This window comes from Mucor mucedo, assembly GCF_025094135.1.
Source record: "Mucor mucedo strain NRRL 3635 chromosome Unknown EV154scaffold_11, whole genome shotgun sequence".
Lineage (NCBI taxonomy): Eukaryota > Fungi > Mucoromycota > Mucoromycetes > Mucorales > Mucoraceae > Mucor > Mucor mucedo.
The window spans coordinates 358,792-372,968 of NW_026252295.1; the positions used below are offsets into that span (position 1 = coordinate 358,792).

The 14,177-nt window shown below is 34.5% G+C and overlaps 3 protein-coding genes across 3 annotated transcripts; all 3 read left to right on the forward strand.

Annotated features, from left to right (window-relative positions):
• The first annotated feature begins 251 nt into the window (after positions 1-251).
• EV154DRAFT_495868 (6-phosphofructo-2-kinase-domain-containing protein) lies at positions 252-2,295 on the forward strand. Its single transcript, XM_051600089.1, has 8 exons — positions 252-339; positions 398-417; positions 473-518; positions 569-1,152; positions 1,202-1,459; positions 1,515-1,583; positions 1,644-1,860; positions 1,911-2,295. Exons 1-8 carry the CDS (start codon positions 324-326, stop codon positions 2,084-2,086), a joined length of 1,386 nt encoding a protein of 461 aa, XP_051461827.1. The 5' UTR covers positions 252-323; the 3' UTR covers positions 2,087-2,295.
• A 3,216-nt stretch (positions 2,296-5,511) lies between these two features.
• Positions 5,512-6,586, forward strand: EV154DRAFT_574277 (uncharacterized protein; the record flags this gene model as incomplete). Its single annotated transcript, XM_051606424.1, has 3 exons — positions 5,512-5,714; positions 5,771-6,435; positions 6,486-6,586. The coding sequence occupies 3 exons, from the start codon at positions 5,512-5,514 to the stop codon at positions 6,584-6,586; spliced, it is 969 nt and encodes a 322-aa protein (XP_051461828.1).
• A 2,691-nt stretch (positions 6,587-9,277) lies between these two features.
• Positions 9,278-11,105, forward strand: EV154DRAFT_495870 (uncharacterized protein). The gene is made up of 2 exons (XM_051600090.1): positions 9,278-9,438; positions 9,491-11,105. Exons 1-2 carry the CDS (start codon positions 9,316-9,318, stop codon positions 11,030-11,032), a joined length of 1,665 nt encoding a protein of 554 aa, XP_051461829.1. The 5' UTR covers positions 9,278-9,315; the 3' UTR covers positions 11,033-11,105.
• The last annotated feature ends 3,072 nt before the right edge of the window (positions 11,106-14,177 follow it).

The window sequence follows — 14,177 nt, forward strand, 5'->3', positions numbered from 1 at the left end:
ATTGTTTTGTTTAAGAGGTAAAAATTAAATCAGCATTACCATATATGGAAATATGGAGTAGTATTTTTTTTTCCTTTGGGCAACACAACGACGGTAACTGAGTACTACCAGTTACTTGGAAGTAGTAACTTTATTTTCAAAATAAGCGAATCGTATTTGAATTAGATGATGACCTGTTTAATTTCCCAACTGTAAAATGTGAGCATAAAAATAGGAAAGAGGCGGAGTTCTTACTAAGCTGAAATAAGCTGAAATAATAGTGGGGAAACATACTTCCTTTCTTCTTTCACACACACTTTTAATAGTAACAAAAAAAAAAAAATATGAATGGCTCTTCAAGTAAGTTTATCATTTCAAATATAGTCACTTTTAAACGGGTCTAATATTGTTTAACTAGATTTACGCATTGCATGTGTGGTAAGACACAGATCCAGCTTTAAAAGGTTTATATTTAACTCATCACGTTATGTAGATGGTAGGCTTACCAGCAAGAGGAAAGACTTATATCTCATATAAAGGTAATATAAAGAATAAATTAACGTAATAAAATACTCACGCGAGAAAATAGTGAGTCGTTACTTGACATGGTTAGGTATCAAGACACAAATATTTAGTGTTGGTAATTATCGTCGCAAATTGGCGGGATTAAATCTTCCACATACATTCTTTGATGTCAACAATGCAGAAGGCATCAAAAAAAGACACGAAGCAGCATCTTGTGCATTAAGTGATATGATCAATTGGTTTGAAAAAGAGGATGGTACTGTTGCGATCTTTGATGCTACAAATTCATCAAAAAAGGCTAGAGCTTGGATCAACAATGCTTTGACAGCACGTAATATTCAAGTTTTATTCATTGAATCAGTTTGTGAAGATGAGGATATTATCTTATCGAATATTAAAGATGTCAAATTATCCTCGCCTGACTATTGCAATCGCGATCCAAATGCTGCCACCGAAGATTTTATGAAACGGATCAAGCATTACGAAGAAACTTATGAAACTGTTACAGAACAAGAACTGACTTATATCAAATTAATCAATGTTGGAAGTCAATATATTATCAACATGATCCGCGGTTATTTAGAAAGTAGAATCGTTTATTACCTGATGAATTTACACACACGTCCAAAAAGAATTTGGTTTAGTCGAGTAAGTATCATTTTAAAGTCACTGCTATCATTATTTAACCCTCTTAAAGCATGGTGAATCTCTCTTCAACTTAGAGGACAGAATTGGTGGTGATGCTGGGCTATCACCAAGAGGTGAGCAGTATGCATTAAAATTACCGGAATTAGTCAGACAAAATATCGGTGATCGGCCTTTGACTGTTTGGACTTCCTCCATGACTCGTACCATTCAAACTGCGAGACATTTGGATTTCCCAAAGAAACAATGGAAAGCCTTAGATGAACTCGATACTGGGGTTTGTGATGGCATGACTTATGAAGAGATCGCTGTAGGTTTTTGGCCAAATCAAATTACAGCCTTAACTAAAGTTCGTTCTCTAATAGATCAAGTACCCAGACGACTTTGCGCGTAGAGATGAAGATAAATTTAACTACCGCTATCGTGGTGGGGAGGTACGCACAAAAAAAAAAAAAAAAAAAATATGACTCTATTAATTGATACGCTTTGAGTAGAGTTACAGAGATTTAGTATTGAGATTAGAGCCTGTTATAATGGATTTAGAAAGACACGAAAATATTTTGATTATCTCTCATCAAGCTACTATTCGTTGTATGTATGCTTATTTTATGGGACTAAGCCATGAACAGTTACCATATGCCCGTATTCCTCTTCATACTATTATTGAACTCAAACCCAAGGCTTTCTCATGCGAAGAAAAATTATATAAGGGTAAATACAGTTGCTAATGTTATTAAATCAAATATCTAACCATATAATAGTGGACGTTGGCTCAGTTGATACATACAGGCCCAAGGGACAGCTTGCTCGTAAATTGACAAACGATAAATTTGTGAGTTCGATGTCCCCATTATCGGAAGGAGCAAGCGGCGAAATAGCCGATGCTAAAACTCCAATTCTACCAATTAAACCTATGGAGGCTACCTCTACCTGTTAGATGACTTATGAGCTCGGAAAGAACCTGTGTACTATTCTCTTTTTTTAAAAAATTATTATTCCAGAGCTTAGATCATTAGTACATTTATTTTTCTAAAAAAATACTGCAATTTTAATTTAATCTCTTAATCAATGAATTAAGGATATTGTACATCACGCATGAATTAAAGTTTATTTTTTATTTCACTGCAATAAGATTTGTGTGTGATACTTTGTGCTTCAAAGCCCCTTGACAAAGTTTGTCTCAGTTCACTTTCTCGTTTAGAGAACTAGAATTTTTTAAGGATGCTATTTGCAGTTCGGAAACGCATGTATTTGTAATTCGGAAACACGTGCTATGAATAAGTCCTAAAGTGGATAACAACGGTTAAATTATTACCAATAACTTTCAAGTACCTGGATAACATTGCTGCGATATGTAACACAAACTATGTGGGGATACGAAGATCATAGAAAGTTTAAACCTATCATTTCAACCAAAACATTTACCCTTTAAAACTCAAACTTTTGTCATGAATAGAAAATCTATGTGCTACCAGCCTTTTATTTAACTGCAAATTAACGGAACAAAATGCTATAAAGTGCCGACAAAACTGTAATCAAATGATGATCAAACCATGACATATAAAGATATGCATTTAACATTGATATTACCCAGTAACTATGTCTAATTTCAATTTGTAAACTTCATCGATTACCTAATACAGCCATCTGTAGTGCTTTTTCTAATATTTAATCCGCTCAGCAATAGACCCAGTTACACCAACATACAAAATAAGCGTCTTTCAGCTACAAATACTAATATTTGGTATGGCTAAGTTAATAGCACAAGCCGCGCCATTTAATACTACAATCACTAAAGCTGAAGGAACGTTTTGTAGATCCCAGATTTATTTTTGTCATAACTTTCTGTATATTTCACATGATAGATGTTGCGACTACATATAGCGTTGTTAACGTTAATAGGATTGAGTAATGTAGTTACATAATTAATTAAATAGCATTTTTTTTTACAAACGTCCATACTAAATTATGAAGACGAACTGCTTTAAGATACATATTCACGTCTACTATCTTTAACAATTAAAGCATTATTTGACATTGTTGGCGAGAAAATTATTATAAAAAAATAAGTACTATAAATTGCAAACGAAACTACTTCTCAAAGCAAATTTTAACTTGTTTGTGAAGTTTATAGTCGGCATAAACCTAAAAACTTGTTATACATGCTAAAACTTGCTTAAAAATTCTAAGGTTTGTCAAACAACAACTGATGATTACGTCAATCTCCTGGAAGAGTTTGATCATTTTAAATCTAAAATATTTGTTTTATAACGTTGCACAATTATTGTAATTAATAGTGGAGATCTGCCTGTTCTGCATTTAATGCACTTTTACATGTATAGTGTCATTTTTCTTTAACTGATAATTGAAAAAAAATTGAAGAAAGTAAGAATTGCATTCCAATAATATGCTTGCAAACATGTATGATTAATTTTGACAATCCTTTTTTTGGAGGCAGGTGTGATATCTCAAAAACGGAGATGCTTTCCCTCAAAGGTCTCCTCCACCCCCGAGACCTTGTGTAAAGTAAGGTTGTACAATGACTTACCTCCAGATGTTAAGAAATTAATATCAGTTAATTTTCAGTAGAAAGAATCACCTTAAATCTATATCTACAGTGTAGCTTATTTGTCACTAAACATGTGGCTTTCATAAAATTAACGCGTAAAATTTGTATAAACCTACGTTTTTATGTAAAAACAGGAGAAAAATGAGGGGAAGGGAGATTGATTTTTCATCCGTGTAATTGCCATTCGTAGATAAAATGTTTCACTTTAAAGCTATTTTCATACATCACAACGACATGTAACAATTTTAAAAAGAAGGTTTTAGAATAACGAAAATCAATGTTAATACCTTAAGTTTTGAATGGATAATGATAAACGATATAGCTTCTGCCATAACTAACAAATGTGATTAAATATGTTTACATGTTATTTGCTAATCAGAGACAATGGACCTTTTTTTTAAAAAAAAAAGGGAGAGGGGGTTGACTGTTGCAAACACCGTCTATAAATGTAAATATCGATAAGTGTCGAAGTTAAGAGATAAGCATACTCCTCTAAAGTTTATTGGTATTGAGATATCCTTTGAATATCAGCTAGACTTTGAAATGGGTACTAATGTTCAAATCCCGTAATATTTTTCTTTCCATTTAAGTATCCATCGTATAAGGTGTCAATCAGATGACGACCTACAAGTTATTCACACTGTATTTTTATATTAAGATTGCGTATTGTTCTGTTAATCGATATAAAAAATAATATTCTGGTAATATTTTGAGTCATTTTTATATTGATAAGCCCCGAAAGGAACTGCCTCTTGTATATTGTATGTATAAAAACAGCGGTTCCCAAATACACAGATATCGCGTATTGTCACTCTTAGCAAAAATAAATTTCTGGGAGTATTCTGAGAGTCTCGAATCCAATTTTTAATAATTGTAGCCGAGACAAACTTATAACAAATAATTTTAAAATTCCAGGAACAGCTTTAGAATACCCAGCATTTCGATAATGATATCATCGTCATAAGGTTTATTAGGCGACAATACCTAAAGATCTAACTGGACTCTCTATAATTACATTAATCTTCTGTCACACTTTGTGCAAGCGTAGCTTTTTGGTCCTTATTCCCAAATGAAACTTTCATGAATTAATAATAATAAAAAAAAAAAAAAAAAAAAAAAAAAAAAAAGCAAAAAAAAAAAAAAAAAAAGCAAAAACAAACAAAAAAATAATAAGGAAAAAAACGTCTGTCTAACTAAAACAAAATAGAATAAATTTCTTATTAATATAGCGAGTTAAAAACGTTATTACTCTATTAAGCATACTCCAGTGTATTGCGTATTCTGTTGAGCATAGTAAGGATGTTTGGTATCTTTTTTTTTTTTTTGGAACTATCTTTATTTTAATGTTATAAAGCTATCCGTTATTAGTAATATCCGCTCATATCCTTTTTTACAGATGACGAATCAAAAAATACGTGTTCAAAAAAAGGCAAGAAAAAAAGCAATAAGAGCCTAAAGTAGACATGTATAAATGTCATGCAAATTTATTCCTTTTTTTTTCTTCTAAGCACCGTATCCAGGTAGAGCAATCCATATTATTGTCAAAAGAAGCTATTTATCGACCTTACCATTGAAAAGTAACATGAAAGAAAAGTAATATCATCCTATGCACTTATAATTGGGTCTCCGTTGTAAACATCGGTGCGTTTCCTTAAAGTAGATTACACGCGATCGGCCCTGTATACGATTTATGTATAAAAAGAGAAACGTAAAAAAAACATTTTTTTCTTGTTCCTTTTATCCAGTTTATATTTTTTACAAAAAAAAAGGGGGGAGAAAATTTACACACTAGCATGTTTCCTACTCAACAAAACCTAGATGACCATGCAGCGACTGTAAATTATGATCACTTTATACATTCAGATCAGTTCCCATTTACCACTAATGACTTAGTAGAGTCATTGCCAGATACGGAACGATATTACTCTGATAGTGATCCAGCTGGTCAAGCACTATTATACAAGAATAACTTATCCGATGATGCGTCCAACAAAAAGTATGTATTCTTTATTTTCAAAGATATAATGATGTAGATCTAAGTCTTCTTTTCAGATATATGAGTAAATCTGAACGTCGTGCGGAACACAATGCTCTAGAGCGCGCCCGACGTGAGAGTCTCAATACAAAATTCCAATCCTTAGCGCAGTTACTTCCAAATCTACTTAATTATCGTCGTCCTTCAAAAAGCCAAATAGTTGAAAAGACCCTTGAATGGGTAAAGAAAAGTATTGCAAGGGATGAACGACAGCGTTATCAGATTTTGCAACTACAGCTTGAAAATAAAAGATTAATATCACAATGCCTATTTCAGAAAGAGCAGACAAGGTCTTGTAGTTCACACATCCAAAACTCATATCAGCAACAAGAAAATACTCCTATCATGTGTCACAGTGCATCCAATAACAACAACATCACATCTGTTGGTTCTCCCACTACATCCAGCTATCCTCCCCCCTCCCAAAATATATATCCTAACGAGTTTATGAACTTAAATAACTGGATTATCCACCCTCAACTTTTAGACTCTCAATCGCGAGACTCCGTTTGTTCTTCATTTGAGGAGATAGTTCAGCAAAATTATAGCCCTCAGAGTGACGAAGACAGCCTAAATGAGGATGTTATTAATCACCAGTATTCTTTTAATTCTACCAAGAATTCTTACCTTCCAAATCAGCAAAACAAACACCATCGACAGTTTATGGTATCCGAACTATACCGTAAGTACGTTTAAATATCTATCGACTACTTTTTTGACAAGTTTATTTAGCTTCAAGAGTAAATACCACAAATTATCAAAGTAATTTGGCACAAACAATGAATGGGAAAAGAGCAGCTCCTAGGATAAGTGGCGGATCCGCACATTTCTAATTTTAACGTATTGCCTCTTCTAGTATGACAATTGATTTGTGAATGATGATACATACACCGAATTTTTCACTTTTTGATGCTGATTCGTAATATTATCAAAATAAAGCACTTACTATTGTTATGTCCTGTGATGAGTCTGGAAGCAGTGAAACATACAACTCCTAATTTGTAAACTATATTACTATTACGTTTGGTTGATGTTGTTTTGCCATTTTATATGATTCTAACTTCATTAGTAAGTGTAATGGAAATATAAACTAACACACATTGAGGCAAATAAAACACGATAACGCGTTATAACTACCTGACTCCCCCTATACGTTTGTGTTATATGAAAGATTTACAGGTGTGCGCTGAAACATTGTAGATGTTATATCAAATGGGACCAAATTAAATATCAGAGACGACATAAACTTTTAAAATAAAACGTAATCGTATTTATACTTGTACGGAGCTGTGTCTAAAGTAATCATTTAATTATCTATTTCAATTGAATAAATGTTTATCCTTTGTATTTTTTTATTCATTCACAGCAATTCTGTATTGGTTATGATCCATAGTTTATTAACTGAGATCTAATACAATATTACTTTTCTCTTAATTTGATTCGCTAATAGGAACGATACACACCATTACTAACTACAAGATCACGGTAAGTTATAAAGAAATAAAAAACAAGTGTCTTTTTTTATCATATAGGGGTCTATTTCGCCGAATGTTTTGGTTTAGCGACAGATTTATTGTAGATATTTAAGAAAAAAATAAAATAAAAAAAGATTAATAAGCATGTAAAGTTTATTTTAATATAATGTTATGAGACAGTCTATTTTCAAAAATAAAAGGTAACATCAAAAAGGAATAACCATTCATCCTTGTTAAATTAGGTAAATATATAAATATTACATTATTATATTGTCTATTTGAGGTGTTAAACAATACATTTGTAAGTTAGAAAAACACAAAAACTATGTGGCATCAAGTAGTATATATGCCTCTTCACTTTTTCTTCTGTTCTGTTTAATAGACATATGTTAAAGTCTGTATTTAAACAAGCTAAATACCTTGATGGACATAAATTATTGCGCATTTAAATATTAATATTATCGACGGAATACGTTTATGTGAGAAAGTTTAGATTTTTTTTTCAAGTCATATAACTTTATGATTATTCCACATAGTATGTCAGCTATTAGGAAGATTACACATCATACATAATTTTACGAAATAGTGTACTATGGCATAACTACTTAGAGGAACACTTAAAATTGCCATACTTTCAACACTACAAAACGCTGCAATTGACGCACACGTGTCATTTTGGTTAGCATTTCCGCAAGCGAAGAGATACATGCGTACTACAGCATTTCCTTTGTTATAGTAGTTCCACAGTATAAGAAGTATATACAATAAGGAGGTTTTAGCTAACGGTAGATTTTATAAGAGCATCCAGTATGAACATTACTGAAGTGCTATTGGAATAATAATATTCTCGATATAAGAGCGCGTTTTTTCCGTCTTTTTGGTTTTTAGTTACTGTATTTTATCCGACATCCTTGTTCAGCTCTAACTATCTTAACATACCAGGGTACCAATACTGATGTGTTGAGTTTCCATCATATTAATACAAATACATATCACACGATATAAAAATTTAGGAGTTTTGGATTATCGAGTTTTTTCCTAGGTCTATTATTTGAGAGCAAAAGTAAAGTGACATATCATGTTTTGCAAACCAAAACAGCTAATACTATAAACGGGTCTCGTTTCGACTTTACCTTAATATATTTACGTAAGATTAAGATCAAACGAGCTAAAAGGCGAAAGAGTGATGATAAGATTGTCAAAATAAATATAAATTGCTTAATACACATTTATTCGCACTTGTTACATTGTTTTTGATTGTATATTCTTGTTCCCAAGTTTACAGAACATCCAAATCACAGATCTTACGTTGCGACTACGTGCACTTTGGCTGTCCCTTAGGAAAAATTGGCTGTCTTTAAGAAAAGCGTATACTTAAATAAAGCAAACATTCCCTATAAACTAAACACATGCGTTAAATTACCCTCATAAATCGTCCATTTTGTCCTGAACTGACTACGGTCGGGGATTTAAGAGTATTGGATGATGGTTAATGACGTGCCCTATGAAGTAAAACTAGTTGCATGAAGCGGGATTCTAGTTGTTAGCTTCAAAGACAAAGCATTTATGCTGAGTAGTAAGCAAACCACAAAATTACTGATCTTACTATAAGGAAAGTTATTTCAAATCAATTTTATTTTTCAAATAAGAGGTTCAACAAAGTCATGAAAAAAAAACTCAAATGTCACAAAATTTGTAAATGAGAGCAGGAAGCTGATACTAGCCGTTTTCTGTTTAAATTCTAATGCTTATCTTTGACAAGGTTTCCCTTAGAATTCAAAGACTCATCCTAATCTGCGTTGATAGTCCAAATTACTTAACGGATTATAATTAAACTCAGTTTTGTTATCCAAATGAAAGATCAATTAAGTTTAATTGCACGAGCATGACTCATTACAACACATCACGATAACTGTCGTACTGTTGTGGTATATTATGAGCAGCATATAATGAATCAGTGGAGAAGGTTCCTAAACGTTATCTCCGCTCAATGACTCATCCAAGCCACTAAAACCCGAGTATACAAAGGAGTGCACTTTGTTCGTGTTTGCTTTATTTTCTCTTTACTGTAAAACAAAATATTAAAAATGTCAGGTCTTTACATGCTCGATTATGGAGCAGGTAATGTTCGTAGTTTAGTTAATGCTATTAACCATTTGGGTTACGATATTACATTCGTTAAAGACCCTTCTGACATCGCCATTGCGGAGGTAAATTCAAAACAATGTATTACTTATTTTCAAAACTGATCGTGTCTTGTAGAAACTTATTTTCCCTGGTGTTGGTGACTTTGGTTTTGCCATGCGTTCCTTGCGCACCAAGGGATATGCCGATCCTTTAAAAGCATATATTGCCTCTGGTAAACCATTTATGGGTATCTGTGTTGGCATGCAAACACTTTTTGAAGGTTCTGAAGAAAGCGACGAGCCTGGTTTGGGTGTCATTCCTGGAAAAGCAGCTAAGTTCGACAACAGCACTAAGGCCGTTCCTCACATGGGTTGGAACCACGCTCAATTAGCTAAAGAGCTTAAACCTGATCAACAAACTGCTGGCCAAGCTGTCGATTTCAATATTGACGAAGATAAGACTTACTACTTTGTTCATTCTTATGCTGCACGTTACATTGAGGAAAATAAGGATTGGGTCTTAGCAACTGCTCAATATGGCGATGAACTATTCGTTGCTTCTGTTCAAAAGGATAATGTTTTTGCAACTCAATTCCACCCTGAAAAGAGTGGTTATGCAGGTGTTAATATTCTTAAATCTTTCTTGACTGGCACTGGTATTGTCGATCAAAGCACAATTATTATGAAAGAGCCCATCAAGAAGACTAAAGATACATTTACTAAGCGTATCATTGCTTGTTTGGATGTCCGTGCTAATGATAATGGTGATTTGGTTGTCACTAAGGGTGACCAATACGATGTACGTGAAACTGAAGGCAGCAACGATGTTCGTAATTTGGGAAAGCCTGTCGAGTTAGCCAAGCGTTACTTTGAGGAAGGTGCTGATGAGATTACCTTCTTAAATATCACTAGTTTCCGTAACTGTCCTTTAGGTGATCTTCCTATGCTTGAAGTACTGAAACGTACTTCTGAAACCGTCTTTGTTCCCTTAACTATTGGTGGTGGTATTCGTGATGTCACTGACCCTGATGGTACAGTTCATCCTGCATTTGAAGTTGCTGGCGAATATTTCCGTTCAGGTGCGGATAAGGTATCTATTGGCAGCGATGCAGTATATTGTGCAGAAAAGTTCTATGCTGACGGTGGTAAGAAGACCGGAACCACAGCTATTGAGACTATCGCTGAAGCCTATGGATCTCAAGCAGTTGTTATATCTGTCGATCCTCGTCGTGTTTACGTTAAAGATCCCAGTGAAACTACCCACAGCACTGTCAAGAACTCCAAGGTCGGACCTAATGGAGAGCAATACTGTTGGTATCAATGTACTGTCATGGGTGGACGTGAAGGACGTGATATGGATGTTATCCAATTAGTTACTGCATGTGAGAAATTGGGCGCTGGTGAAATTTTATTAAACTGTATGGATCGTGATGGTACTAACTCTGGCTTTGAATTGGAGTTGATTGATTCAGTCCGTAAAGCTGTTTCAATTCCTGTCATTGCATCCAGTGGTGCAGGTAGAGTTGAAGATTTTGTTGAGGTGTTTGAAGAAACAGGTGTTGAAGCCGCTTTAGCAGCTGGTATTTTCCATCGTCATGAAGTACCTATTCAAGCTGTTAAAGAATTTGTTAAAGAATCTGGCGTACCTGTCAGACCTATTGATACAATGATTTTGTAAATAAAACATAACCCCTCCCCTTCTCCCTTTAACCCTTTTTTTTGAAATAAAAGTGTACTCTATATAATTATAATGTAAAAATAAGTTAACATCCCGACAAAGGAGGTGGCATCCATTATAAATTGTTGGTATAAGAAAAAAAAATGTGTAGGAGGGAAGGAGTTGCAGAAACAGCAGGTGATTTTCTATTTCGAGTCACCAACCAAGTGCCTCTTTTTTGTGTGACGTAAAAGTCACCACGTTGTTTAAATCTTTAATGATATTTTTTCTCTTTTTCGCTCTTCTTTTTTTCTCTTTCTATTATTATTTTAAAGAATCATATAATCTATCATTCTTGATATTTATATTATATATTCTTAATTCAATCGAATATTGTATTTGATATACAATAAGAGAAATGTCAACACCAACGTCGAGTTTGTCCGAGAAAGTCTCGAGACAAAAGAGACCCATCTCTTTTTCTGGGATGAATGCTAATCAAGTGAAATCACAACTAGCTGCACAACTTGATGACAAGGAGAAAATACTTGAGAGAATAGGAACAAGTCAAATAAGCCGAAATGCTTTAATAAAACAAAGCGACGATATCAGAAAAGAGATTTTACATTTAAATAAATTTGATCAAGACGAAGAGTTGCCTTTAGAAATTCAATCCAAGCTTGAAGGTTTAGCCAATGAATTCCAGTACCTGAAAAGTTCTAAAGTAAGTTTTTTTTAAACATATTAATTTTTTGTGATTTTAATAAAATAATTCCAAATAGTCCATGTTAGATGATTCTGCTGCCACAAGCTTCTCTCCTTTATTGCCTCCTCCACCAACTAATTCTTCACCATCAAAACAACGATCAAAGCCTTTAAATGGTAATAGACGCAACCCAGATATTGAGTTTGCAACCGAGATTGGTCAGGGCTTACTGATCGAGGTACGTAAGCTTCAATCGGCTCTCCAAGAAAAGGAAGAGATCATCAAGCATTTCGAATTCTCTAAAGCGGACACCGAACGAACTCATGAAACAGCGCAGCGGCATTTAAAACTAAAGGAGGAAATTGAAGGTTTGTATTTCGATAGAGTGAGAGCTTTTTAACATGGCTCTAATCCCCGGTCATTTTTTTTTAGAGAGATTAAAAGAGGAAAACTGGAATCTTGAAGTAGCCAATCAAGAGCTCAGATCCCACTTGTCAGAATCTAACCAATCTGTAGCTAAACATAATGCTGATTATGCAAGATTATCAAAGCAAATGAAGAGCCAAGCGGAACAGATTGACATCATGAAGGCACAAGAGGAAAAATCTGCATCGGTGATCGAAGCTATGAAAGCCCGACATGAGCAGGAAACACATCACCTTAGAAGACACGCAGCAAGTGCACAGCGCGATAATTCTCAAATACAAAAACAAGTGGAAGAACTAAATACAGAACTCAAAATCGTCAAGGCAAAGTTAGCGATCAAATTAGCTACTTCTTCCCGTACGCTCACTGAGGAAATTAGCACAAATGATTCAACTATAGAATTGAATGATGATAATGATTCTGATGATCAAAATAAGACCATAACACCACCCTCAACCCTACCTGGCACCCGTAGCCAACAAGTGATGGAGACTGAAACATTGAAGCAATCGTTGGCTCACGCACATAGAATTATCTCGAATCTCAGAAGCTCCTATCATAAAGAGAAGTTGGAGAAATTTGAAATTAAGAAGATGCTTTCTGATAGTCAAGAAAATATTGAACAGATGCGTAAGGAAATGTCTAGTTGGAATTCTAACAATGCTATCCCTCTTGGAAATAATGGTCGCGGTGCAAAATCAAGTGGTAAAAAGAAGACTGCTGCGAAAAAGAAGAGAGGTGGCGTAGCAAGACAACCAAGGGGTCTTTGCCCTAACGAATCGGACACTGAGTCTAAATTAGATCAAGATGATGATGACGAAGAGGAAGTAGACACTGAAGAATATGATAGCATGGATGAAGATGCATTAGATCAAAACTTTACAAATTATGGAAATTCTTTCGATGGTATTTTAGATTTCAATAACGGTACCTCATTCTCTTCAATTCCTATGAAGCCATTGTCTTCTGAATTGGAATCCAAGGTTCAAGTTGTTGATGCAGGTATCAATACTGACCCAATCGATTTCAATGACTTGGCACAAAAAGAAGAAGAAGAGGAGGACACTCCAGTATCACCTTCAACTTTATTAGTCGGCTCTCTTGCTGCAGCTGCAGCTGCTGTCATTCCAGATAGTAACACACGTTCTGACTCCTGTGTGGCACAAAATGTTCCTCAAAATCAGGAGGTGATTTCTGGTAACACGAATACACAAGATACACGTAACAAACAAGAAAACGACACCAGCGTTCTACCGATTATTACTGATGCAGTGAGTCAGCAATATGTTCATGAACAGGTCACTAAGGCATTGTCTAAAGAGAGAAAAGATATTGCCGAACGTGCAGGTGCTATTCTTTCTCCCGAACAAGTAGAGGCATTGATAGCACCCTCTATGGGTTCATCAAACACCCCATCTGTTGATCAATCAGACGAAGAGATTATGGTTCCTAAAAACCAGGTCGATCAATTAATTCAGAGTGCATTAGAAAAGGAGATTGCTGAAATGATTCCCAAGGCTGATTTAGAGAAATTAATCCAAGAAGCTGTTGTAGTAGAGCAAGAGAAAATTGTTGCATTAAATTTGATCCCCAAGGCGGACGTTGATAAGCTAATTCAAGAGGCCGTAGAGTCTGAGCAAGAAAAGGTTGTTTCAATGAATTTGATTCCAAAGGTAGAGGTGGATAAATTGATTGAAGAGGCACTTGTTGTCGAACAAGAAAAAATCGTCTCCATGAATTTGGTACCAAAGGCTGAAGTGGATAAATTAATCGAGGAAGCTGTCATTGTTGAACAAGAAAAGATCGTTTCCATGAACTTAATCCCCAAGGCCGATGTAGATAAATTAATTGAAGAAGCTGTTGTTGTTGAACAAGAAAAAATGGTTTCTTTAATTCCTAAAGCAGAAGTGGATAAGTTAATTCAAGAGGCCGTTGAATCTGAGCAAGAAAAGACAATCTCCTTAAACTTAATACCTAAAGCCGAGGCTGATAAATTGGTTCAAAAGGCTGTTGAATCCGAACAAGAAAAGATTA